General features: G+C 45.7%; 1 protein-coding gene across 3 annotated transcripts in view; it reads left to right on the forward strand.

Moving 5' to 3' along the window:
* The window catches only part of ahctf1 (AT hook containing transcription factor 1), a 148,499-nt gene extending 121,187 nt beyond the window's left edge, over positions 1 to 27,312 (forward strand). For all 3 annotated transcript variants that reach the window (XM_072512848.1, XM_072512856.1, XM_072512853.1), the window contains 4 exons: positions 339 to 1,923; positions 22,326 to 22,447; positions 25,680 to 25,816; positions 26,001 to 27,312. In XM_072512848.1, coding sequence (XP_072368949.1) covers positions 339 to 1,923; positions 22,326 to 22,447; positions 25,680 to 25,816; positions 26,001 to 26,223 — 2,067 coding nt within the window. In that variant the 3' untranslated portion in view covers positions 26,224 to 27,312. The remainder of the gene's footprint in view (positions 1 to 338; positions 1,924 to 22,325; positions 22,448 to 25,679; positions 25,817 to 26,000) is intronic.
* Positions 27,313 to 27,635: the final 323 nt, after the last annotated feature.

Consider the following 27,635-nt stretch of genomic DNA (forward strand, 5'->3'; position numbering starts at 1 on the left):
AATGAAGCATTCTATATTGTGAGACTGAGGGAATACAAACTTATGTGAATCCTGTGGAGGACCAAACTCAAGTGGTTCCTCCCTTTTAGGCTCACCACCTACGTCTTTGTATGGAAAGGTTGTAAACTATTTTCAAACTGTTTAGCTTAAAATATTAATGTAATTTTTAAGTGCTTACCTTTCGCACTTTTCATTTTAACTGTAATCCATTAATATAAGTATATTAAAATAAACTGCAGTGAATTCCGCTCTCCATTCCGTTGCTTAAAATGTATGATATTTGGAATTACGTTTGTGAAATGTTTTCTTATTCAAAAACTCCTGTCTTCTGATAACAGGATGTTGACGATGGATTTGAAGCAGATCCCACAAGAGAAGTGCCTTGGCCTGTAACTTCCGCAGAACTGGAGCAGCATGAACCAGTTGTATTTGTTGCAGACGATGGCTCTGACCTTGCAGGGCAGTCCTATAATACAATAAAGGTTGCGAGCGAAGCTGACTATGAAGTTGATGAGGTTGCAGAGCAACATAACATTCAAGAAAACTTTACTTTAATATTAGAAGACAATGATGAGGATGAGCCTGTTGAACTGTTAACATCTACAGAGACAAATCAACAATCCCCTTCAGTTGAGAATGAAAAGATAATTCCATTGGAATCAATGGAAACTAAAATTAGTGAACCCAATAAAGAGACTCGGGAGGTTAGTACGTTTGAAAATGAAGAGCAGGCATGCACAAAAAACAATTCTTTGGTTCTTCAAGAACCATTGGAAGATCAATGCAACTTGGCTGAAGCATTGCCTTATCTGACTGAACCGATTAAAGTGGCCAAAACAGATAACTCAATAGAGGTTCTTAAAGTAGGCCAGTCAGATGTAGAATTATCTGAACTGATCTCCTTGCCTGTTCAGGTAGATACCCCAGTAATAAATGAGAGAAGTAGCTTGTTTAAGAGCCAGGAAGTGAAGAAAGCACAAACCGATAAGTTGGAAGAGAATGTCGGTAAAGTTGTACAAACTAAGCAAGTAGCAACACCTACACGGTCCTCAAGAAGCAACGGTAATAAAGTGACCAAAGGCAATGCTCTGGATAATGAGGAACTGGTATTGATGGAAATACAGAAAGTTAAACCTAAAATTGAAATAACTGCAACACCAAGGAGGAGTACAAGGAGAACCGTTACAGGTGTAGTTGAGATCCTGAAAAATAACTTTGCTGACCCAAAGAATGTACCACTTGATCAAAGATCTGACTCTGTTCACCCTACTTCAGGGTCCTCCAGAAAAGCTAAAACCCGTAGAACGAGTGTCATGGAAAGTAGTCTGCTTGTTGCCAAAATTCCACCCACTCCGCATACTGAAACTGTTCCTGTTCTGAGAGCCACAAGGAGCAGTCTTTCTGTTAGAGCAGGTACAGAACACCTCTTGCATGATCCTTTAAGAACACCACTAAGTCAGCAAGCTAACATTGTTCCTATTTCTTGTTCCACGAGGAAGAAAAATAGCAAACTCTCTGAAGTTCATGCCCTACTAAGCGACCGACTTTCAACATTTGAGATTAATGAACAAATGCTTGTGCCACCCACACCCAGCAGACTTACAAGAAGCAGGGCCAAAGATGCCCATCTTGTGGCACTAGAAAACATTGCTGAACTGAGTTCAAATGTTAAGGTAACCCTGCCTGCTGATTCTCAGGCAACAAGGAGGAAGAAGCCTGTTTCAAGCAAAGAAACACCAAATCCTATAACTAAAGATGATATCGAGGATGATGGGCAAGAGGAACAGCTTACAGTAACTTTTACCCACAAACCAACTAGAAGGAGACCGAGTAAAGGCTGTGAATCACAGGCAATGATTTTAGCAGAAGAGGATGCTTACACCTTCTCTCCTCCTCTTACAAGATCATCAAAAAAAACAAAAGGTAATTTTGTGCTTGCTCAAGTGTATTTTGAAACTTTGTGGATACCAAGTTAGTTAGTTTAGCCTATTTTAACACAGTGGTTAGCACTGCTGCCTCACACAACTCCAGGGACCCGGGTTCAATTCCTGCCTCGGGTGACTGTCTGTGTGGAGCTTGCACGTTCTCCCCGTGTCTGCGTGGGCTTCCTCCGGGTCCAAAGATGTGAAGGTTGGGTGGATTGGCCATGCTAAATTGCCCCTTAATGTCCAACGGTTAGATAGGGTTGCGGGGATTGGGCCTAGGTGGGGTGTTCTTTTGAAGGGTCGGTGCAGACTCGATGGGCCAAATGGCCTCCTTCTGTACTGTAGGAATTCTGATTCTATGATTCCTCGCCTGCTTAATTATCTCACAAACTAATAGATTAGCAGCTATACTCTGACTGGGTTTGAGTGTTGGACAGAATTACAGGAGCATTGATGTAAATCCATCTCAAATGTAATTGGAGATGGGCAATAAATGCTGGTCTAGCCAGCACCACTCTTACCCTGTGAAAGAATGAACAAAAACATCTGTCGTTTGATTTTTCACATGTATTTGTAGAACCTGTTACAGAAGTGTCTATCACTTTTGTGTTTGAGTAGTAGGGTGAATGAAGTATACCACTGCTATTCTGTTGGAAGTAACTTTGCATTAATTATTTTTCCTCTTTTTTTGCGGCAACTTTCTTTCCCCATTCTGAAAGGATAGCCTGCTAGCTGGCTCACAAGGCCCTGGACGTTTCTGCGTAAAGCACCCAGTGCCTGTTCATGCATGCTCACTAATAATGAGCAAAGCCAGCAGAAAGATTACTGTGACCCAACTGCCATAAAATGCAGTGTTTTCCGTGTGTGCGCGTGTACTAGCGTTCAAACGTTATTTGATATATACTTGAAAAGGTGACATTTGCAACGGTAGAGATGGGCAGAGGAATAGGGCGAATTGGATAACTCTTCAAAGACCAGCACAGATACAGTAGGCTGAATGGCTTATTTCTACGTGCCAAACATAAAAAAACAGATTTAGCAATGCACTGTACAAATGCGTATCCACAAAAGTCCTCATTTTTGGGGGTTAAAAATTCCTCCGTTTTGTTATTTCCTGGATTTCCACTGGCTTTGTGTCTCCTTCATTCTAATATCCAAAGATGCATATATCCACTTTAGTGTTGCAGGATTTAAATTTTTGTTCCCGGAATGTTTGGGGCTAGTATAATATGGGCCTTGGAGTGAGGATACGATATTTCCAGGCTGAGCCCAGGGACAGTGTTTAATGGAGCCCACTGGAGCAGGTATAAGGAGGGGCTGGGAGAATTGAGCCCGCAAGCTCGCACCTGATTGCTGGCAGTGGGGAAACCTTCCCTACTAACGTTGGTCAGGAAGGACCCAATTCGGGAATTCTCCTTGTTGGTGGGATGCAAGTTAGGTTCATTAGTGGGCCAGTTAACACCAATTATCCATGAATCCATGGAATTTAGTAATGGCTCAGGGATTAAATGGGAGCCGCATATCGCTCCTATACAGCCATCCGGAATGCTCTGTCAGGTATGTCAGTAAGCTCCCTGGATTTGGCAGGAGATTCCTTCATTGTTATTTGAGAAATTTATTCCAGTCCATCAAGCCCACTCTATTCAGTATAGCCTCTCCTCTCACGCCACCTAGTGATGATTTGCTATTAGAAATGTTCATTTCTTTCTCTAATTTCCCCTCTCCATGTTAACTACCACTCAAGTCCTTTCCATCTCCTTTCAAGAGCAGCACGGTCGCACAGTGATTAGCACAGTGGCTTCACAGCTCCAGGGTCCCAGGTTCAATTCCCACTTGGGTCACTGTCTGTGCAGAGTCTGCACATTCTCCCCATGTCTGCGTGGGTTTCCTCCGGGTGCTCCGGTTTCCTCCCACAGTCCAAAGATATGCAGGTTAGGTGGATTGGCTATGCTAAATTGCCCATAGTGTCCAAAAAAAGGATAGGTGGGGTGACTGGGTTACGGGGATGAGTTGGAGATGTTGGTTTGGGTGGGGTGCTCTTTCCAAGGGCCAAAGCAGACTCCTTCTGCACTGTAAATTCTATGAATAAGTTGCCACTTCAGCTGTTTTTCAAGTACAGTCCACATTTTGACACCCAGGAGGGAGGGGGTACTGTTATAATTAATAGCCTTGCTTCAAGGATTTTGAACTTGTATTTGAATCTTCTGGTCCTAGGCTCTTAGCCCACCTATATAGCTCCATTACATCCTTATCATCTGAACCTTGCCTAATTTTTGTTTTAGCTGCGTCATGTTCTCTGCCTTTTGTTATCTTTTCCAACAACATTCAGTTTTTGTCATTTCCCTCATTCAACTTTCCAAGAACGGGAATTATCAGCGGAGAAAATCCTGAGCGTGGGGCCTCTGCAGCAGATGGCATGGCTGATAGATGATCAACGTCTGTTATAAGGCAGGATGCAAGTTGGAGTTTAGAGAGAAAGTATCGAATAGTGCGCAAGCAAAGAACTCTTAAGGACTATAAGGAAGGGTTGCTTTGCTAGTATTTTGCCTATATTGACACAGGTGGAGTACCAATAGCACAGTAAAGGAACCACCTGAGGCTGTATGTTTAAATATTAAGGAAACTATTAAAAGATTTACCAGACTTAAAGCTTGACAACACAAACGGATGAAGATTTGTGGTGAAATAGCAGAGGTGTGGCATCATTTGTTTCTCTTTGAAACTCTCATTGTCTCACATCCATATCAGGGAAACTATACAAGACTTATAACATTAAATGACTGCTTAGATTTTTTAAGATTCTCTTTCCCTCCCTCCCCCCCCCCCCCCCCCCCTCACCATCCCCTCCCACCCACCCATCAGCTTCTAGTTTTATTCCGAATTATTTGCCTTATTAATTTGCAAATCAGTGAAGACAACTTTTTACTATTTAATTTCTCAAAACCTTTCATATTTTTGAAAATTCAGTTTCTTCCTCCGTGAATTAGTGAATTAAATTTTTTATTAAATTAGTTAATAGTGAATTTTTAAAAAATTTAAGCCTTTATTTGTTCAATAATATAACCATTTATTCCTGGTGTTATTGGCCAGGGCTTAGAAACTCCAAAGTGTATTATGAAGTTCACCTGACCTATAACTTTATGTTGAATTTGGCTAGGATGAGCACAAAAACCTTCACTTCAGGTGTGATTCATCAGACTTCCTCTGCACTTTTATTAAAATAAAGTTTATTATAAGAATGTAGTGAACATATATAAAACACAGCAAGAATTTGTTATCAATTACAAACATAAAGAAAACAACAGCTACAGTAATCTATGTATATAACCCTTAATGAATCCCCCTTAGTAGCTGTTCCAATTCAATACAAAATCCAATAAAACCAGAGCCCCTTTCAAGGGCGTGGCCCAGTACACTGTAATCTCACTTGAATGGGACTGGTCCTTTCCCTGAGACCCAGCTCCCAACCAGCAGATTGAAAACTCCTTCCGGAACGCAACTCTATCTTTAAACTTACCACGGCAGTTTGCCACACCCAATGTGCTTTCAGATCACTGGAACAGCTTTTATAATAAAAACAGGGAAAACACTGCTATTCTGCAGTCCAAACCAACAAACCATAACTGAAACCCAAAAACCTAATCCCCTTGTCACCTCACAGACCGGCTCCACCCACAAATGACATCACTGAAGCCGTGCTACAAGCCATTTGGCAAGATCAAAACCTTTTTTTAAGGGACACTCACATTTGCCCGAAATTGGGGGGGCGCTCCGTAGGTACAACATTTCTAGTTTGGTGGGGAGAGTGAAAGCTGATCTGGCAGGGGCAGCACGGTGGCGCAATGAGTTAGCCCTGCTGCCTCACGATGCCAAGGTCCCAGGTTCAGTCCTGGCTCTGGGTCACTATCCGTGTGGAGTTTGCACATTCTCCCTGTGTTTGCGTGGGTTTCGTCCCCACAACCCAAAGATGTGCAGGGGAGGTGGATTGGCCACGCTAAATTGCCCCTTGGAAAAAATGAATTGGATAATCTAAATTTTTTTTTTTTAACAGCTGACCTGGCAAGATGGGATGGTCTCCTCTCTGTCACTGGCGGGTCGGGTACAGGCGGTTAAAATGAATGTGTTGCCACGATTTCTGTTTATTTTTCAATACCTGCCGATGTTCCTGCCAAAGGCATTTTTTAGAGAGATGGAAGGCATGATCACCTCGTTCATATGGGGAGGGAGGTGGCCAGAATTTTAAAAGGTGCTACTACAGAGAGGAAGGCAGGCAAGGAGTTTGGGTCTTCCGCACCTGATGTATTATTACTGGGCGGCGAATGTGGAGAAGGTACGGAGCTGGGTCAGAGGGGTTGACTCCCAATGGGTCAGAATGGAGGAGAGTTTGTGTAGGGGGTCGGGATTGAAGGCGCTAGCGACCGCACCGTTCCCGACGTCCCTGGGGAGATACTCAGGGAGTCCGGTAGTCATAGCTTCGTTGAGAATTTGGAGGCAGTTTCGACAGCACTTCGGGTTGGGGACAGGGTCAAGGGAAATGCCGATTTGGGAAAACCACAGGTTTGAGCTAGGGAAGTGGGATGGAAATTTTTGGAGATGAGAGGAGAAAGGAATTAGGACACTAAAAGATTTATTTCTTGGAGGTTTTGCGGGATTGAAGGAGCTGGGAGCGAAGTACGGGCTGGAGCAGGGGGAAATGTTCAGATACATGCAGGTTCGAGACTTTGCCAAAACAGAGATACAGAACTTCCCAGTGGAGCCGGCTTCCACATTGCTGGAGGAGGTGCTGACGACAGGGGGACTGGAGAAGGAGGTAGTATCGGCGGTTTACGGGGCTAATTTGGAGAAGGAGAAGGCGCCACTAGAAGGGATCAAGGGAAATTGGAAGGAAGAGTTTGGAGAGGGTATGAAGGAGGGGTTCTGGTGTGAGGTGCTCCGGAGGGTGAACGCCTCCGTCTCGTGTGCGAGGTTGGGGCTGATACAGCTGAAGGTGGTGTACAGAGCGCACCTTACAAGGGCTAGGATGAACCGGCTCTTTATGGGAGTAGAAGATGTGTGTTGCCCCGCGAACCACGTTTGTATGTTTTTGTCCTGTCCAAAACTGGAGGATTACTGGAAGGAGGTTTTTAGGGTAATCTCTAAAGTGGTGCACGTGAAACTGGACCCGGGCCCTCGGGAGGCCATATTCGGGGTGTCGGAGCAGCCGGGGTTGGAAACGGCCGCGGAGGCAGATGTTGTAGCCTTCGCCTCGTTGATCGCCCAAAGCTGTTAGGGTGGAGATCAACCTCTCCACCCTGTGCCCTGGCGTGGTGCGGGGACCTGCTTTAATTCTTGGCGCTTGAAAAAGTCAAATTTGAACTGAGGGGAAGAATGGAGGGGTTCTACAATTCATGAGCGTTATTCGTTATGCACTTTCGAGAATTGGATCACATCGAACATTAGGGGGGTTGGGTGCTTGGGGGGAGGGGGGCTGTTGTTAAGTAATGGGTTAAGAGACATTGCAATTAATTGTCTCATTTATGTTAAGTATCCATTAATTGACACTGATATGTAAAGGGGCTTCAGGTGGCCTCTCAGGTGATGTATAGTGAGTTTTGTGCAAAGGCTGTTGGAATGAAATAAATGTGTGTTTGTGAAAAAGGAACAGAACTTTAGACTCTTCATATCACAGCAACTGAAACATCTAACAATTGGTAGCAGAGGATGGTTGCTGTGTAAATGTGAAGGGTTGAAAGATATAACTTTTCCAGATCAAACCAAGGAGTGAGTGAGAAAAGAAGAAAACAAAAAGGGATATATGGCTGAACCGAGGATAAAGATGGCTGGATATGACTATCCTCCCTTATTTTCTGAAAGGGAATCGTACGACCAATGGAGAAGTGCAGTAGTTATGTGGACTAAGGTAACTGCTTTGGGAAAGAGAAAACCAGGTATGGCATTGGCTCTTTCTCTACCATATGGCAGTAAAATCCGAAACAAAGTGCATTCTGAGCTGGAATTGGAAGAGTTAGACTCAGAAGAAGGTCTGGAGACTTTATTACATTATATGGATAAGGGATTTATAAGAAAGATGACTTATTAAGTGCGTATGAAGCATGGTTGGATTTTGACAAGTTCCGGAAAATGGAGGATATCTCCATGGAAGACTATATAATGGAATTTGGCAGACTATATAAAAGGCTGCAGAAACACAACCTGGAATTTCCACAGTCTGTGTTGACCTTTAAATTACTTGACTGTGCTAGAGTGAGCAACATGGATAGGCTCCTGGTTTTGACAGGAGTTCAGTTTACTGATAAGGATACCTTATTCGAACAGATGACAAAAGCTTTACAAAAGTTTCTGGGGAAACATTCGATTCCGATGGCTCTGATGACCCAAATAGGTCAGCCTGCAGTAAGGCAGAATATGGAAGATACACTACTAACAGGATGGCAAAATTGTATGGCTACGAACAGGGCCCAAGACTATAGAAGGAGATCAAGACAAGTAAATTATGAAGACAGAAACCCAGTTAGAACTTACAATAGGAAGATGAACCCCAGAAATGCACGGGGCATGATAAATCAATGTTTTCGATGTGACTCGCGATACCATTATGTCTTCAACCGTCCAAAACGTTATGATCGAGTGTTTGAAGCGACACATGACACGGAAGAGTCAGAAGAGGAAAAAGATAGTGACCAGAGAGAAGACATTCTCCTATTAACGAGCAGTTTTACGCCGGTAATGAGGGTGTTGGTTGCAGAATCCTTCAATTGTGCTGGATTGGACAGTGGCTGCACATCTTCTGTGTGCGGAATTGACTGGTTAAAATGTTACCTGGACTCCTTGAATGCTGAAAGTCATAACGAGGTGAAGGAATTTGAAAGTTCCACAAGTTTCAGGTTTGGGGATGATAATACTCTGAAGTTGCTGAAAAGAGTAGTGATCCCTTGCAATATTGCCGGAGTGAATCATTTCATTAGCACGAATGTTGTATCAAGTGAGATACCTTTGCTTCTGAGCAGACCGTCGATGAAGAAAGCACACATGAAACTGGATATGGAACAGGATAAGGCAGCAGTTTTTGGGAAGACGGTGGACTTACAATTTACACAGTCGGGACACTTGTATTCCATTACTGACAAATAATATTTCGAGTAGAGTGGTTAAGGATGTGTTAATGGCAGTTGAAAATGGGACTTTCGCTGATAAATAGCTTGTTGTATTAAAACTACATAGGCAATTTTGCACATCCGTCTCCTCGGAGGCTGAAAAATTTATTAAAGGATGCAGGGGTAAGGGATGAAAACTATACTAAGCTGATAGAACAGGTTAGTGATTGCTGTGAAGTTTGTAGGAAGTTCAGAAGGACACCAGCATGACCGATAGTAACCCTACCTTTGGCCAGGGATTTTTAATGACATTGTGGCTGTGGACCTTAAGATCTGGGATAAGGCCATTTTTCCGAAAGGACAGCTACCAAAAGTTGGTACAAAAGTGACATACTTGCCTGAAGGGCCTAGTCAATGGAAGGATGCAACTGTTATTAGAGCAGGGAAGGCCACTGGAAAGTATAAACATTGGTCGAATGTACAGCATTCAGGAGAGGGAGTTCAGACAATGGATTGGGAACACGACGTTCAAAAATGGAGGTCACAGAAACGCAGTGCCAGTTCAGATAGTACATCGGTTAGTGAACAGGTTCGCAGGAAAAGGTCGAGAATTTTGAAAAGACATCCCACAGCAGATAGGAAAGATCAAGCAGTAGCAGGATAGAACAAGTTACCAGGCGGGAGAGGGGACGTAATTTATCAAGGTATCGGAACATGAGTAGACTACGAATACTAATAGGAGTAGAAACCCACATGCACGTGAGATTTTGGTGGCTTCCAATAAATTATATGAAAAGTTATCAAAGATGCTAAACAGCAAGAACTGCATAGTTGACGTGAATTTGGTGTACATGGAAGTACCGGATAGGGGACAAAGAGCTCTATCCCACAGATGGATTTGCACGGAAAAGGTTCTTCCGGATGGAACTTATAAGGCAAAGGCCAGGCTCGTGGCAAGGGGATTTGAAGAAAACTTAGAAAATCTGGATTTAAGGGTAGATTCACCTACAGCAGGAAGGGTTATTTTAAAGACCTTCTTGGCTCCATTAGCCACTAAGGCATGGGAATGCAAATCTATAGATATAAAAGCTGCCTTTTTGCAGGGGCATCAGCTCCAGAGAGATATTTTTCTCCGTCCTCCTAAAGAAGCTGCTAACACAGAAGGGGTACTCTGGAAGTTGAACAAATGTGTATATGGATTAAATGATGCATCTAGAGTCTGGTATTTTTCGGTAAGGTCAGTTTTGTTAAAGTTACGCTGTTGCCAGTTGAAAGCAGATCCTGCAATGTTTTACTGGCACCATAAAGGAAATCTTTCTGGCATTTTTATGATGCATGTCGATAATTTTTTGTGGGGTTGGACTAGTGATTTTGAAGCTATTGTAATCTCTGGTTTGAGGAAAGAATTCCGGGTTGGAAGTCAGGCTTCCGGTGCATTTAAATATATTGGACTGGAAATTGGACAGACTAAGTTAGGGGCAACTTTACCCCAGTAATCTTATTTGGAAACCATCAGCCCAATAGCAATTAGTCGTGGCCGAGTTTCACAAAAAGACGCAATGGTTTCAAAGATCGAAAAAGAGCAACTGCAAAGTTTAATTGGGCAACTGAACGGGTTAGGTAGACAGACTAGACCGGATGTGAGTTTTGATGTCTTAGAGTTGAGTACAAAAATGAATATCCCAAAGTGGAAGACATAATAAGAGCAAATAAAGCATTGGCCAAACTAAAAATGCAATTAGTTGTCTCATTTATGTTAAGTATCCATTAATTGACACATATGTAAAGGGGCTTCAGGTGCCCTCTGTCAGGTGATGTATAGTTAGAGTTTTGTGCAAAGGTTGTTGGAGTGAAATAAATGTGTGTTTGTGAAAAAGGAACAGAACTTGAGACTCTTCATATCACAGCAACTAAAACGTCTGTGTGTGTTAATGGTGACTATGGGTGATTCCTGGTTCCTTTTTGGCATTTGTTTATGTTAACATGCGGGCCAATGTCTGGGGTTTGGTGGGAGGATGGGATCGTTGTTATTGATATGGGGATTGACATTACATTTGTTACTGATTATTGTTTATTGTTGGGTGTAAATTTGGGAGAAAATGTGAAAAAGGAGGAGAAAAAAAAATATTTAAACAAAAAAAGGGACACTCACATGACATTGGTATTCTGGTGCATGCTTGCTGCTCAGTTCTGATCAACACTTTCACAGCTCTATATTCTTCCAAAATGGGGTGTCTCTAACAGCCCCCTAACAGATATGCTACAGATCTGAAAAATGTTCAGTTTCTATCCCCTGTCACTTACTACAAAATGGGAACAGAAATAGGCTGTTCAAGCCTGCTCTGCCATTCACAAAGACCATGGCTGGTCTGCTTGTGTGTTTGAATTTCACATTCCCATCTACCCCCGATAACCTGATTCCCTTGCTGAAACAAATTTCCACCTTAAAAATATTCGGTGCAACCCCCCGAGAGAAAAGAACCCTTTGTAACCAGTGTAGTGCCTCATCCAGCACAACTGTTTACAGTGGTGAATGGGGTGCTGGATCAACTCGCCCCACCTCTTAAAATTCACCTTCATCCCCTCCACCAATTGGACCAAGTTCTGTCTATGCAACTGGGCCCAGCTCCGCGCCACCTGAATACCAAGGGACCTGAAGCTCACCCCACCACCCTAAACAGCAGCTCCCTAATCTCCTTTCCTTTCCTGCCCTCTGGCATTGTTCCGGAACACCTCACTCTTTCCCATGTTCAATTTATATCCCGAAAATCGGCCACATTCCCCCAAGAGCTCCATAAACACCCCAATGCTGACCAACGGGTCCCAAATATATAACAAGTCATCTGCATACAGCAGAGCTCGATGTTCGGGGTGTATCCCCCTCCCCTACCTGGCTCAATTCTTCTCCAATCCTTCAGCGCCCGAAGCGCTTATCGCCAAGACGAACAACCTCAGGGCGAGCGGGGCATCCCTGCCTCGTCCCGCGATGAAGCCCAAAGTACCCCAAACTCTCTTGGTTCGTCCGCATGCTTGCCACTGGGGCCTTGTACAGCAGCCAAACCCAATCCACAAACCCCTGTCTGAACCTGAACTTCCCTCGCACCTCAAATAGATACGGCCATTCCACCCAGTCAAAAACCTTCTCCGCGTCCATCGCCACCACTACCTCAACCTCCTGCCCCTCCGAGGGTATCATAATCGCATTAAGCAACCTCTGCACATTCACCAATGGCTACCTTCCCTCCACAAAATGCATCTGATCCTCCCCTGTCACCCCCGCCAAGCAGTCCTCAATCCGCGGCGCAAGCACTTTCGGCGGTAACTTGACATTCAATAACTATATCGAGCAGTTTGACCCACACTGCTCCGGGTCCTTTTCCTTTTTTAAAATCAGGGAGATGGAAGCCTGCGATAAAGTAGGGGATATTCTCCCCTCTCCCTCGCTTCATGGTACGTCCTCACCAGCAGTGGCCCCAGCTCCGCCTCAAACTTTTTATAAGACTCTACTGGGAACCCATCCGGCCCCACCTGCATCACCCCCATGTCATCTACCACCTCCCCCAGCCAATTGGGGCCTTCAAGCCCTGAACCCACCACTCCTCCACCTTGGGGAAACTCCAACCGCTTCATCCCCTCTTCCCCCATCGGGGATTCCGATTCTTAGAGCCTCCTATATAAGGCCCCAAATACCCCATTCATCCCCTCCAGGTCCATCACCACCTTACCCCCTCACCCTCACTCTACCGATCTCCCTTGCCACTGCTTACTTCCTCAACTGATGGGCCAGCATCCGAATCGCCTTCACCCCGTACCCGTAACCTGCCCCTCTGGTCCTCCGCAACTGCCTCACCGCCTTTCCTGTAGACAATAACTCACACTCCATCTGGAGTCTCTGTCTCTCCTTCATCAACATCCTCCGTCGCCACCGAATACCTCCTGTCTAGGGGCTGTTTAGCACAGGGCTAAATCGCTGGCTTTGAAAGCAGACCAAGGCAGGCCAGCAGCACGGTTCAATTCCGGTAACAGCCTCCCCAAACAGGCACCGGAATGTGGCGACTAGGAGCTTTTCACAGTAACTTCATTTGAAGCCTACGTGTGACAAGCAATTTTCATTTTCATTCATTCCACCTTCAAGATCTCAGCGACCAGCCTTGCCCTCTCCTTCCGCTCCACCCTCCCGAATCAAAATAAACTCCCTTCAAGCTACAGCCTTGAGTGCCTCCCACAACTTGGCGGCTGTGACCTCCTCCATATCGTTCACCTCCACATAGCCCAAATGGCAGCCCACACCCACTCACACACCCCTCCACTGCGGTCGTTGGGCCACCCCTTAGACCACCCGCAAATCCACCCAATGCGGCGCGTGGTCAGAAGCCATGCTCTCCGAATACCCCGAGTCAGCCCACCCCTGTTAGCAGTGCCTTATCCCTCATGAAAAAGTTGATCTGGCAAACACCTGCTGTACATTGGAGAGATATGAAAACTCTTTCGACCTTGACTTCCTAAACCTCCACAGGTCAGTCACTAGGGGACATGGGTTTACGGTCCTTGGGGCAAAGTTCAGAAGAGATGTGTGAGGCAGGTTTTTTTTACACAGAGGGTGGTGAGTGCCTGGAACGCGCTGCCAGGGGAGGTTGTGGAAGCAGATACATTAACGGCGTTCAAAAGACATCTCGACAAACACATGGATAGGATGGCTAGAGAGGGATACGGCACTATGAAATGCTGAGGGTTTTGGTCCAAGGTGGTATCATGACCGGTACAGGCTTGGAGGGCCGAAGCGTTTGTTCCTGTGCTGTATTCTTTGTTCTAACCACCCATACCCCCTCAACGCCCTAGCCACTGCTGACTGCCTCGCTCACCCGGTCCATTCCAGGACCATATTAAAGTGTCTCTCTTTCCCCCCCCCCCCCCCATAATTAACCGGTGTGTGTGTCCATGTCCGGAATCTTCCCCAAAACCCACCTCATCAAATCCAGATCATCCCAATTCGGGGCATAAACGTTTACCAGGACCAACAGCATCCCCTCCAGTTGCCCACTGACCACATATCTACCCCCCCCCCCAGATCGGCCTCAATGCTCCTCATCTCAAACTGCCACCCTCCTGTTCACCAACAGTGCTCGTCTTCATATCCAGCCCCGAATAGAACACCTGCCCCATTCATCCCTTCCTCAGCCTCGTCTGATCCCCCCAGCTTCAGGTGAGTCTCCTGTAAAAACCCACTTCACCCTCCCATGACGATCATCCATACCCCTTCTTGAGCTAGCCCCCAGCCTGCGTTACGCATCCCTCCGGGCCCACCCTCGGATGTCAGCCACCATCTGTCCCTTCCCAACTGCGCCACACCAACCGCACCCATCTCAGCAACCCTCCCTTCCACCCCCTAGCAAAGTCCCCCCCCCAAATGCCTTCCTCCTGACGACCCTCCACTTCACTTCCATTAACTAGTCAGCCCAGCTAGCATGGTGGCCCCCGCCCAAGGCCTCCAGCTTCCCCCACCCCCTGGTTGAAACCAGCTCTTCCCTTCGCCAACTCTGCACCCAAGTTTGGTAGACCTGAAGCTCACTCCCTTACCAGGTGCACCTCCTGGTCTGCCTGCCCCATTTCAAGATCTTATTTGTCCAAGAAACAATGCCCTTGACGGCTCCCCCACCTGCAATCTCCTCGGCGCCCTCTGCCCCCTATCAACTTCAAGGGGCAGGACGAAGGTTTCCTCCCCCATCAACCCCTCCAGCATCCTCGCCACATACTTGGCGGCCTCCGCTCCCTCGAAGCCTCAGGCATCCCGAAGATCCTCAAGTTCTGTCTCCTAGAGCGATTCTTCAGGTTTTCCAATTTCTCTCTCAGCCTCTCCTGGCTGTCCAGAACCATTCCCAACTCCGTCTCCAACAAGGCCATCCGCTTCTCGTGCTCCCCAACCGCCGCCTCCACTTTCTGAATCGCCAGGCCCTGAGCCTCCAATCTCTGCCCCTCTCTCTCAATCGCAGTTCTGAGCTGCTCCACCACCTTAGCCAGGTCTTCCATAGCCTCTTTCCTCTGCTTGGGGGGGGGGGGGGGGGGGGGGGGTGTCCATCGGGTGGGGAAGGAACAAAATCCACTTTGATCGGGAGCCACCAAACATGCCACCACTCACGCCATGGGCCCCACTGGATGTTAGCCCAGGTTAACGTTCTGGCAACATGGGTTCAAATACCATCTGGAATATAAAGCTAGTCTCAGTAATGGTGACAATAAACTTCCACTGATTTCCACCCAACATTTAAGATGCGTTTAATGAACATTTAATGAATAGGCTACGGACCAAGTGTTGGAAAATTGGATTAGAATAGATAGGTGCTTGATGGCGGACAGAATGGGCCATAGGGCTTCTTTTTGTGCTCTATCTTTAGCCCCACAAAAAGGCTGTCCTAAGACTGTAAGAGTGATTTCCTGAATCAGCACTTTGAGCGCATGTGTGACTTTTCATGCCTCTGAGCATACTGATGTGCAGCTACGATATGCCATAGAAGTATTTGAGGATTGTCTCTTTTAACCCCTCCCCCCAGCTTTTATTTTATCCACTAATCAGAAATGTATTTGAAGCCGGGTGCGGCGATGACCAGCTGAGTCGCACGTTTCGGCAGCTCCCTGTGAAACGGACTTTTGGGCTCTTGATAGGAGCCCCAACGGCAATTTTAACGGCTGAAAACACCGTGCGGTAAACCAGAAGGGTGTTCCCCCTGGACACGGATGGAAAAAGGAGAGGAAAGTGGCCGGATTGCAGCGGATCCTTTGGAACAACGGCAAGGAAGGCAAGCAGAAACCAAGATGGCGTCGGAAGGTGGCAGTTTCATATGGGGCCCTGAACAACAAGAGTTCTTGAAACGCTGCGTGGAGGAGATAAAAAAGGAAATGAAGAAAGAGTTGTTGGCCCCGATATTACAGGCGATTGAAGGGCTGAAAGAGGAACAAAAGACCCAGGAGCAGGAGCTTCGGGTCGTGAAGGCGAAAGCAGCAGAGAATGAAAACGACATACAGGGCCTGGTGGTGAAGTCGGAGATACAGGAGGCACACCAGAAACGATCTGTGGAGAGGTTGGAGGCACTGGAAAATAACGCAAGGAGGAACAACTTGAGGATTCTTGGCCTTCCTGAAGGTGTGGAGGGGGCGGACGTCGGGGCATATGTGAGCACGATGCTGCACTCGTTAATGGGAGTGGAGGCCCCGACGGGTCCGTTGGAGGTGGAGGGAGCATACCGAGTTATGGTGCGAGGATCGAGAGCAGGAGAAGCTCCCAGAGCCATAGTGGTGAGATTTCTCCGTTTTAAGGATAGAGAAATGGTCCTTAGATGGGCGAAGAAAACTCGGTGTAGTAAATGGGAGAACGCGGTGATCCGCGTCTATCAAGATTGGAGTGCGGAGGTGGCGAGAAGGAGGGCGAGCTTTAATCGGGCCAAAGCGGTACTTCACAAAAAAAAGATAAAGTTTGGAATGCTGCAACCGGCAAGACTGTGGGTCACATATCAAGGGAGGCACCACTACTTTGAGACGGCGGATGAAGCGTGGACTTTTATTGTAGAAGAAAAATTGGAATGATTGGACTACGAAAATGAACGTTTGGACAAAGTGGTGGGACGAGTGGGGGGGGGGGGGCGAAGAGGGATTGTATGATTAATCCTGCGGTATGGTAACTTTTCTTTCTCCCACAGGTGGTGATGGGGGGAGGTGGGGAGGGAGAGGAGATGGGGCGTTGGCCATGGGAGGCGGGGCCGAGGGAGAGGCGCGGGCTTGGTTCCCGCGCTATGATAATTATGGCGGGAATAGAGAAGCAGGAAGGAGGGGGTGCCGCACGGGGCGAGCCGTGATCACGGGGGGAAGCCGAGGTCAGCCAGAGTTTGCTAACTTCTGGGAGCAACATGGGGGGAGTAATTACGCTAGCGGGGGGTCTAGCGGGGGAGGGGGGAATTACTGGGTTGCTGCTGCTGGGGAAAGGGGGGAGTGGGTACGAGAAAGGATGGGCGGGGGGGCACCGTCTGGGAGAAATACAGCCGCGTGGGAACTGGGCGAGAAGCTGGAAAAAGATGATGGCTAACCGGCAAGGGGGGGGGTGGGAAGCCCCCCAACTCGGCTGATCACGTGGAACGTGAGGGGGCTTAACGGGCCGATAAAGAGGGCACGAGTACTCGCACACCTTAAGAAACTTAAAGCAGATGTGGTCATGTTACAGGAAACGCACCTGAAACTGATAGATCAGGTTAGGTTGCGCAAAGGATGGGTAGGGCAGGTGTTCCATTCGGGGCTGGATGCGAAAAACAGGGGGGTGGCTATATTAGTGGGGAAGCGGGTAATGTTCGAGGCAAAGACTATAGTGGCGGATAACGGGGGCAGATACGTGATGGTGAGTGGCAAATTACAGGGAGAGATGGTGGTGTTGGTAAACGTGTATGCCCCGAATTGGGACGATGCCAATTTTATGAGGCGAATGCTAGGATGCATCCCAGACCTAGAGACCGGAAAGCTGATAATGGGGGGAGACTTTAACACGGTGTTGGAACCAAGGCTGGATAGGTCGAAGTCCAGGACTGGTAGGAGGCCGGCAGCAGCCAAGGTGCTTAAGGATTTTATGGAGCAGATGGGAGGGGTGGACCCATGGAGATTCAGTAGACCTAGGAGTAAGGAGTTCTCGTTTTTCTCCTATGTCCATAAAGTCTATTCACGCATAGACTTTTTTGTGTTGGGTAGGGCATTGATCCCGAGGGTGAGGGGAACGGAATATACGGCTATAGCCATTTCGGATCATGCCCCACACTGGGTAGACTTGGAGATAGGGGAGGAAACAAGAGGGCGTCCACCCTGGAGAATGGACATGGGACTAATGGCGGATGAGGGGGTGTGCTTAAGGGTGAGGGGATGCATTGAAAAGTACTTGGAACTCAATGACAATGGGGAGGTTCAGGTGGGAGTGGTCTGGGAGGCATTGAAGGCGGTGGTTAGGGGGGAGCTGATATCAATAAGGACACATAAAGGGAAGCAGGAGAGTAAGGAACGGGAGCGGTTGTTGCAAGAACTTTTGAGGGTGGACAGACAGTATGCGGAAGCACCGGAGGAGGGACTGTATAGGGAAAGGCAAAGGCTGCATGTGGAATTTGACTTGCTGACCACAGGCACTGCAGAGGCACAATGGAGGAAGGCGCAGGGTGTACAGTATGAATATGGAGAGAAGGCGAGCAGATTGCTGGCACACCAATTGAGGAAAAGGGGAGCAGCGAGGGAAATAGGGGGGGTGAGGGACGAGGAAGGAGAGACGGAGCGGGGAGCGGAGAGAGTGAACGAAGTGTTCAAGACATTTTATAAAAAATTGTATGAAGCTCAACCCCCGGATGGGAGGGAGAGAATGATGGAGTTTTTGGATCGGCTGGAAATTCCCAAGGTGGAAGAGCAGGAAAGGATGGGATTGGGAGCACAGATCACGGTAGAAGAAGTGGTGAAAGGAATTAGGAACATGCAGACGGGAAAGGCCCCGGGACCGGACGGATTCCCAGTTGAATTTTACAGAAAATATTTGGACTTGCTCGCCCCGCTACTGACGAGGACCTTCAACGAGGCAAAGGAAAGGGGACAACTGCCCCCGACTATGTCAGAAGCAACGATATCGCTTCTTTTAAAGAAGGAAAAGGATCCGCTACAATGCGGGTCCTACAGACCAATCTCCCTCCTCAATGTAGATGCCAAGGTCTTGGCCAAGGTAATGGCAATGAGAATAGAGGAATGTGTCCCGGGGGTGGTTCATGAGGACCAAACTGGGTTTGTGAAGGGGAGACAGCTGAACACGAACATACGGAGGTTGTTAGGAGTAATGATGATGGCCCCACCAGAGGGTGAAACGGAGATAGTAGTGGCGATGGATGCCGAGAAAGCATTTGATAGAGTGGAGTGGGATTATCTGTGGGAGGTGTTGAGGAGATTTGGGTTCGGAGAGGGGTATGTTAGATGGGTGCAGCTGTTGTATAGGGCCCCAGTGGCGAGTGTGGTCACGAATGGACGGGGATCGGCATATTTTCGGCTCCATAGAGGGACAAGGCAGGGATGTCCTCTGTCCCCATTACTGTTTGCACTGGCGATTGAGCCCCTGGCGATAGCGCTGAGAGGTTCCAAGGGATGGAGGGGAATACTTAGGGGAGGAGAAGAACACCGGGTATCTTTATATGCGGATGATCTGCTACTATATGTGGCGGTTCCAGCGGAGGGGATGCCAGAAATAATGCGGATACTTGGGGAGTTTGGGGATTTTTCAGGGTATAAATTGAACATGGGGAAGAGTGAGCTGTTTGTGGTGCATCCAGGGGAGCAGAGTAGAGAAATAGAAGACCTACCTTTGAGGAAGGTAACAAGAGACTTTCGTTACCTGGGGATCCAGATAGCTAAGAATTGGGGCACATTGCACAGGCTAAATTTGACGCGGTTGGTGGAACAGATGGAGGAAGATTTCAAGAGATGGGCTATGGTAGCATTGTCAATGGCAGGGAGGGTGCAGGCGGTTAAGATGGTGGTCCTCCCGAGATTCCTTTTTGTGTTTCAGTGTCTCCCGGTGGTGATCACAAAGGCTTTTTTCAAAAGGATAGAAAAGAGTATCATGGGTTTTGTTTGGGCCGGGAAGACTCCGAGAGTGAGGAAGGGATTCTTACAGCGTAGTAGGGATAGGGGGGGGCTGGCACTACCGAGCCTAAGTGAGTATTATTGGGCCGCTAATATTTCAATGGTGAGTAAGTGGATGGGAGAGGAGGAAGGAGCGGCGTGGAAGAGATTAGAGAGGGCGTCCTGTAGGGGGACCAGCCTGCAGGCTATGGTGACAGCACCATTGCCGTTCTCACCAAGGAACTATACCACGAGTCCGGTGGTGGTAGCTACACTGAAGATTTGGGGACAGTGGAGACGACATAGGGGAAAGACCGGAGCACTGGGGGGGTCCCCGATAAGAAACAACCATAGGTTTGCCCCGGGGGGAATGGATGGGGGATATGGAGTGTGGCAAAGAGCAGGTATAACGCAATTGAAAGATCTATTTGTGGATGGGAAGTTTGCGAGTCTGGGAGCGCTGACCGAGAAATATGGGTTGCCCCAAGGGAATGCATTCAGGTACATGCAATTGAGGGCTTTTGCGAGGCAACAGGTGAGGGAATTCCCGCAGCTCCCGACACAAGAGGTGCAGGACAGAGTCATCTCAAAGAAATGGGTGGGGGACGGTAAGGTGTCGGATATATATAGGGAAATGAGAGACGAAGGGGAGACTATGATGGACGAACTAAAAGGGAAATGGGAAGAAGAGCTAGGGGAGGAGATTGAGGAGGGGATGTGGGCAGATGCCCTAAACAGGGTAAACTCGTCGTCCTCGTGCGCCAGGCTAAGCCTGATTCAGTTTAAGGTATTACACAGGGCACATATGACTGGAACACGGCTCAGTTTTTTTTTGGGGTGGAGGATAGGTGTGCGAGGTGCTCGAGAAGCCCAGCGAATCATACCCATATGTTTTGGTCATGCCCGGCACTACAGGGGTTTTGGATGGGGGTGACAAAGGTGCTTTCGAAAGTAGTAGGAGTCCGGGTCGAACCAAGCTGGGGGTTGGCTATATTTGGGGTTGCACAAGAGCCGGGAGTGCAGGAGGCGAAAGAGGCCGATGTTTTGGCCTTTGCGTCCCTAGTAGCCCGGCGCAGAATATTGCTAATGTGGAAAGAAGCCAAGCCCCCGGGGGTGGAGACCTGGATAAATGATATGGCGGGGTTCATAAAGTTAGAGCGGATTAAGTTCGTCCCAAGGGGGTCGGCTCAAGGGTTTACTAGGCGGTGGCAACCGTTCGTCGAATATCTTGCGGAAAGATAGATAGGGGAGAACAAAGAAGGCAGCAGCAGCGGCCCAGGACTTTGGGGGGGGGGGGGGGGGATGGGGGGATGGGGGGGGGTGTGGCCTGAGACAAGGCAGTTGCCAATTAGGGCTAGTTTTTATTTTTTGTTATTTAATATTTATTTATTTGTTGTTGTTTTTGTTTAAATTTAAAAAGGTCATTATTATCTGTATTGTTACAATGTTGTGTAAAGGATGCACAATGTACTGTGTTGGTTGACCAAAAATTTTCAATAAAATATTATTTTAAAAATAATTTAAAAAAAAAAAAAATGTATTTGAAAAAAACACTGAAATTTTATTTGCCATTATGTACTTCTTCCATTGAAAGAAAATACCACTTTGATGAAGTGTTAGCGTTCTGTAAAGGGAAAATAATAGGCATTTGAAAGTCTTAATTTTTCATTATTCCACGTGTGCTTTGAATTGCATCATCATGTCGTTAGCTGGACAATAGTAAATTGGCTTAAATCCTTCTGGTTTTGGGATGATCCACATGATGGGGAAAAACACCCATTAAAATATACTCAAGGCATGAAACTATTTAATATACTTTATTCCTAGCTGATATTTCATACCCTGCTGCTAAGTATTCACATTATCGAGAACTACGGAGTCATAAATGGTGTGAGATCATATGTGCAGTAGCTCTTCCAATGCCTGGCTCATTGCTATTCTTCGACCATCATCACATGAAATTAATTATCACGCCATTTACATTATTGCTGTTTATGGAACCTTTCTGTGCACAAATTAGCTGTCACATTTCCTGATATTTAATTTGCTGCAATGTGCTTTGAGACATCTGATGAAAAGGTCTTGTGGCTCAGTGGTAGTGCCCCTACCTCTGCCGGAAGCTTTGGGGAGGATACGTTCATAACGTGGCCAAACTGATTGATTATCATCCTGTAAATCCTTCCACTTCACCTGCTGGCAGGTGGTAAGAGAGTTTCCTGATCAGCCATTGTGCAGAAGGCAAGGGCAAACCACTGCATCATCAACGGAAGTCCATGTCGCCAATGTCCTCTTGGAGGATCGTATCTGGAGGAGGAACAAATGGGCTGAACTTGAATTCCTTTCCTTTCCCTTTTTTAAAAAAAAAAGAAGCATAACCCATTTGCAGTTCTGTTAAACAATCTTCCATAAATATTACAATATCTGTATTGTGACCAGTACCTCTAAGTAACTTGTGACTTTGTTTTAAATGAAATGAATGATATTTATCTGAACAACACAATTTTCTCCGGCACTTTGAAATTTAGTTTTTGCATATGTTGATCACTTTCAGAGTTGTGACCACAGTAACAAGCTTTCAAATACTGCTTTTTCAATTTAATACTTGGGATTTCATTTTAATGATCACAGTTGTCATTTTTAATAGTCAGGTAGTTCCTTAACAGATTTTGTTTCCAATTTGTTTTCACAGTTCAGAAAGCAATGTTGCCGGATTCTCCTGTGAAACAGCCGCCAGAGTTCTCTTTTTCTACTCCTCTAACAAGGTCCAGAAGAAAAACGGGCAAAGCACTCTTACCGATAGTGGAAGAGCAGGTAAACAAAACTATATTTTAAGATCTAATATAAAGATGATTTATTTTTAAAATTATTCTAAGCTGGACATGCAAAATAAAACTAGATTGAAATTAAAGGGGCAAGCGAGTGAAATTTAAATAATTGTACAAATTGGAAAAGTTTGTAAAATAATGGAATTGACATCGATGAGCTGAATGGAATTGTTTCACATTCTCATTTCCTTTTTAATTGTAACCATCAAATTGACTTTGGTTAATGTACTTTTCATATTTAGGAGTAATAGTCTAGAAGGTGCTATATTTAAATGCGCACAGTGTACGGAACAAGGTAGATGAGCTTGTGGCCCAGATTGTGACTGGCAGGTATGATGTGGTAGGCATCACAGAGACGTGGTTGCAGGGGGTTCAGGACTGGCATTTAAACATCCAGGGATTCACAACCTATCGAAAAGACAGAGAGGTGGGCAGAGGGGGTGGGGTTGCCTTGTTAATTAGGAATGAAATTAAATCAATAGCACTAAACGACATAGGGTCAGATGATGTGGAGTCTGTGTGGGTAGAGTTGAGGAACCACAAAGGCAAAAAAACCATAATGGGAGTTATGTACAGGCCTCCTAACAGTGGTCAGGACCGGGGGCACAAAATGCACCACGAAATAGAAAGTGCATGTCAGAAAGGCATGGTCACAGTGATCATGGGGGACTTCAATATGCAGGTGGACTGGGTAAATAATGCTGCCAGTGGACCCAAGGAAAGGGAATTCATTGAATGTTTACAGGAGGGCTTTTTGGAACAGCTTGTGATGGAGCCCACGAGGAAACAGGCCATTCTGGACTTAGTGTTATGTAATGAGCCAGACTTGTTTAAAAATCTTAAAGTAAGGGAACACTTAGGAGGCAGTGATCATAATATGGGAGAATTCAATCTCCAATTTGAAAGAAAGAAGGTAGAATCAGGTGTAAAGGTGTTACAGTTAAATAAAGGTAACTACAGGGGCACGAGGGACGAACTGATGAAAATTGACTGGGAGCAGAGCCTAGTGAGAAAGACAGTAGAACAGCAATGGCAGGAGTTTCTGGGAGTAATTGAGGACACAGTACAGAGGTTCATCCCAAAGAAAAGAAAGGTTATCAGAGGGGGGATTAGGCAGCCATGGCTGACAAAGGAAGTTAGGGAATGCATCAAAGCAAAAGAGAAAGCCTATAATGTGGCAAAGAATAGTGGGAAGTCAGAAGATTGGGAAGGCTACAAAAACAAACCAGAGGATAACAAAGAGAGAAATAAGGAAAGAGAGGATCAAATATGAAGGTAGGCTAGCCAGTAACATTAGGAATGATAGTAAAAGTTTCTTTAAATACATTAAAAACAAACGGGAGGCAAAAGTAGATATTGGGCCGCTCCAAAATGACGCTGGTAATCTAGTGATGGGAGACAAGGAAATAGCTGAGGAACTAAATAAGTACTTTGCGTCAGTCTTCACAGTAGAAGACATGAGTAATATCCCAACAATTCAGGAGAGTCAGAGGGCAGAGTTGAATATGGTAGCCATCACAAAGGAGAAAATGCTAGAGAAACTAAGAGGTCTAAAAATTGATAAATCTCCAGGCCCAGGTAGGCTACATCCTAGAGTTCTAAAGGAGATAGCTGAAGAAATAGTGGAGGCGTTAGTTATGATCTTTCAAAAGTCACTGGAGTCCGGGAAAGTCCCAGAGGATTGGAAAATCGCTGTTGTAACCCCCCTGTTCAAGAAGGGAACAAGGAAAAAGATGGAAAATTATAGGCCAATTAGCCTAACCTCGGTTGTTGGCAAGATTCTAGAATCCATTGTTAAGGATGAGATTTCTAAATTCTTGGAAGTGCAGGGTCGGATTAGGACAAGTCAGCATGGATTTAGTAAGGGGAGGTAGTGCCTGACAAACCTGTTAGAGTTCTTTGAAGAGATAACAAATAGGTTAGACCAAGGAGAGCCAATGGATGTTATCTATCTTGACTTCCAAAAGGCCTTTGATAAGGTGCCTCACGGGAGACTGCTGAGTAAAATAAGGGCCCATGGTATTCGAGGCAAGGTACTAACATGGATTGACGATTGGCTGTCAGGCAGAAGGCAGAGAGTTGGGATAAAAGGTTCTTTTTCGGAATGGCAACCGGTGACGAGTGGTGTCCCGCAGGGTTCAGTGTTGGGGCCACAGCTGTTCTCTTTATAATTAACGATCTAGATGACGGGAGTGGGGGCATTCTGGCTAAGTTTGCCGATGATACAAAGATAGGTGGAGGGGCAGGTAGTATGGAGGAGGTGGGGAGGCTGCAGAAAGATTTAGACAGTTTAGGAGAGTGGTCCAAGAAATGGCTGATGAAATTCAACGTGGGCAAGTGCGAGGTCTTGCACTTTGGAAAAAAGAATAGAGGCATGGACTATTTTCTAAACGGTGACAAAATTCATAATGCTGAAGTGCAATGGGACTTGGGAGTCCTAGTCCAGGATTCTCTAAAGGTAAACTTGCAGGTTGAGTCCGTAATTAAGAAAGCAAATGCAATGTTGTCATTTATCTCAATAGGCTTGGAATATAAAAGCAGGGATGTACTTCTGAAGCTTTATAAAGCATTAGTTAGGCCCCATTTAGAATACTGTGAGCAATTTTGGGCCCCACACCTCAGGAAGGACATGCTGGCACTGGAGCGGGTCCAGCGGAGATTCACACGGATGATCCCAGGAATGGTAGGCCTAACATGCGATGAACGTCTGAGGATCCTGGGATTATATTCATTGGAGTTTAGGAGGTTGAGGGGAGATCTAATAGAAACTTACAAGGTAGTGAATGGCTTAGATAGGGTGGATGTAGGGAAGTTGTTTCCATTAGCAGGGGAGACTAGGACCTGGGGGCACAGCCTTAGAATAAAAGGGAGTCACTTTAGAACAGAGATGAGGAGAAATTTCTTCAGCCAGAGAGTGGTGGGTCTGTGGAATTCATTGCCACAGAGGGCGGTGGAGGCCGAGACGTTGAGTGTCTTTAAGACAGAAGTTGATAAATTCTTGATTTCTCGAGGAATTAAGGGCTATGGAGAGAGAGCGGGTAAATGAAGTTGAAATCAGCCATGATTGAATGGTGGAGTGGACTCGGTGATCCGAATGGCCTTAACTTCCGCTCCTATGTCTTATGGTCTAAGGTTTGGCTATATAATCAATTATAATATGTATTCTTTTGGGGGGGAAGTAATATGTTGATGCAATTTTTCATTTTTGTGCACTTCAGGATTTGCATGATTTGGAGGATGATGTCCCCAAAGTGAGGGAGGCTAAAAAGCAGGAAGGGGAGAAAAGTAAAACACACGAGGAGAAAATGACTACCAGGAGTAGAACTACAAGACTCCGAGTGAAAAAGAGTCCCAGGTAATACCTAGCTTTTAAAAATAACCGGTACAGGGACGCAGAGTAAGATGCTGGTTATAATTTACAATTTTGTTACTCAAAGGGCGGGCATTGAATTTTAAGCTCCATCTTAATTTTTATTGACAGCTTTTATTGAAAGCATGTGAAACTTCAATGTGTCCAACATTTGTTTTGGTTTTGACAGGATAACAAAGAAAGTTTTGAGATCAGCTGCTCCGCCAGTGCAAATTGAGTTCCTCTCTCCTTTAGCAAGTCCTTTGGATGCGCGGTCCAATAAAAGAGGAGTGGGAGAGGAAGTTGATGCTGGGTCCGTAGAACACAAGATGAAACTTCGTCACAAAAGGAAAAAACTGATCCCAGTGTTCCGAAAACCAGTAACGCGCAGAAAAGTAAACCGACACAAATAGTGAAAAGTTTTACTGTTTTATCAATTTAATACTTGGATGCAGTTTATATATAAGAGTTATACAGTATACAGAACTGAGCGAATTTCTGAAGTTCATCTAATTTTAGGAAAATAATTTATATAAATTATTTTAACATTTCATGAACAAATGGTCTGTAAGGGGAACTGTAGCTCCGTATGGAGTATTGTAACTGCTATTTTTGTTTTTAGGCAAATGTTTCTCATTTTAATTTTGTAATGAATCTTACATTTTATTAACGTATATAAAATGATTAAATGTAAATATTTTTGACATTTTAGGGAAGTTATAAATAAAATGTATACTTGGCAGTTTGATATGTTTTTTGCATTTTTGTGATGGAACATTTTGCCAATGGGGTAAATGGTACAGTATATGCAGTTGTACATCTCTAAAGTTGTTTTTTTTTGATCATTTTAGAGACATGATAAGCTTGTCTGTAATCTGGGGCACAGGCCAAAGGGTGCTTGGCTATCAAACTTCATTTAGTTTCCATTAAAGGTTATAATTTGTGTTTGGTACTTGTATCCCACACCTCCTATTAAATTCATAAAGGCTGTATCTCCTCTTCATTGGGAAGCGCCTCCAATTCAGTAAGCGATTTTTTTTCATTCCATGAGGACTTGTCATTTCAAGTCTTTGCTCAGATCCAGTGCAGATAGAATGGTTTCTAGTATTGGAAGCTACTCCTTTCAATTCGATTTGGAAAAGAAAGGTCACGATGGGAAAAGAAGCAGGTTTTTAAAATGAGGGGTGGGAAATATTTTATACTGAGGACACTTTCTCCCCCTGTAACCCAGCCGTTTCTTTGCTCTTTTAAGATAGTCAAGCACTGATTTGGAAATCTAGCCCAGGTATCCCACTGAACCTTGTAACATACTAATTTTAATGTCACGTGAGGCTGCATCACGTTATTTACTTTTGTCACAATATTTGTATCATGTTTTTGGTTTTCATCAAGATATGCTTGGCGTGCTGCTATAAATCACACAACAAACTGAGATAGCTCAGCAAATACTGGTAAGTCGGGCAGATTTTTAAAAAAAAATAAAAATTGCTGAAATTTCTTTATACGATGGATTTGTTTTATTCTGTGTTTATTTATTGTTGCCAGTAATTAATAGATTTCTATTTGTTCTAACTGATGTTTTCCTTTTTAATTTTACCCCCTATTTCAATGTGTTAGAGGGAAGAATTGCATCTGTTCTTCCCTCTAATGAGGGCAGCACGGTAGCACAGTGGTTAGCACAGTTGCTACACAGCTCCAGGGTCCCAGGTTCGATTCCCGGCTTGGGTCACTGTCTGTGCGGAGTCTGCACGTTCTCCCCGTGTCTGCGTGGGTTTCCTCCGGGTGCTCCGGTTTCCTCCCACAGTCCAAAGATGTGCACGTTAGG

Source organism: Scyliorhinus torazame, chromosome 1 (assembly GCF_047496885.1).
Source record: "Scyliorhinus torazame isolate Kashiwa2021f chromosome 1, sScyTor2.1, whole genome shotgun sequence".
NCBI lineage: Eukaryota > Metazoa > Chordata > Chondrichthyes > Carcharhiniformes > Scyliorhinidae > Scyliorhinus > Scyliorhinus torazame.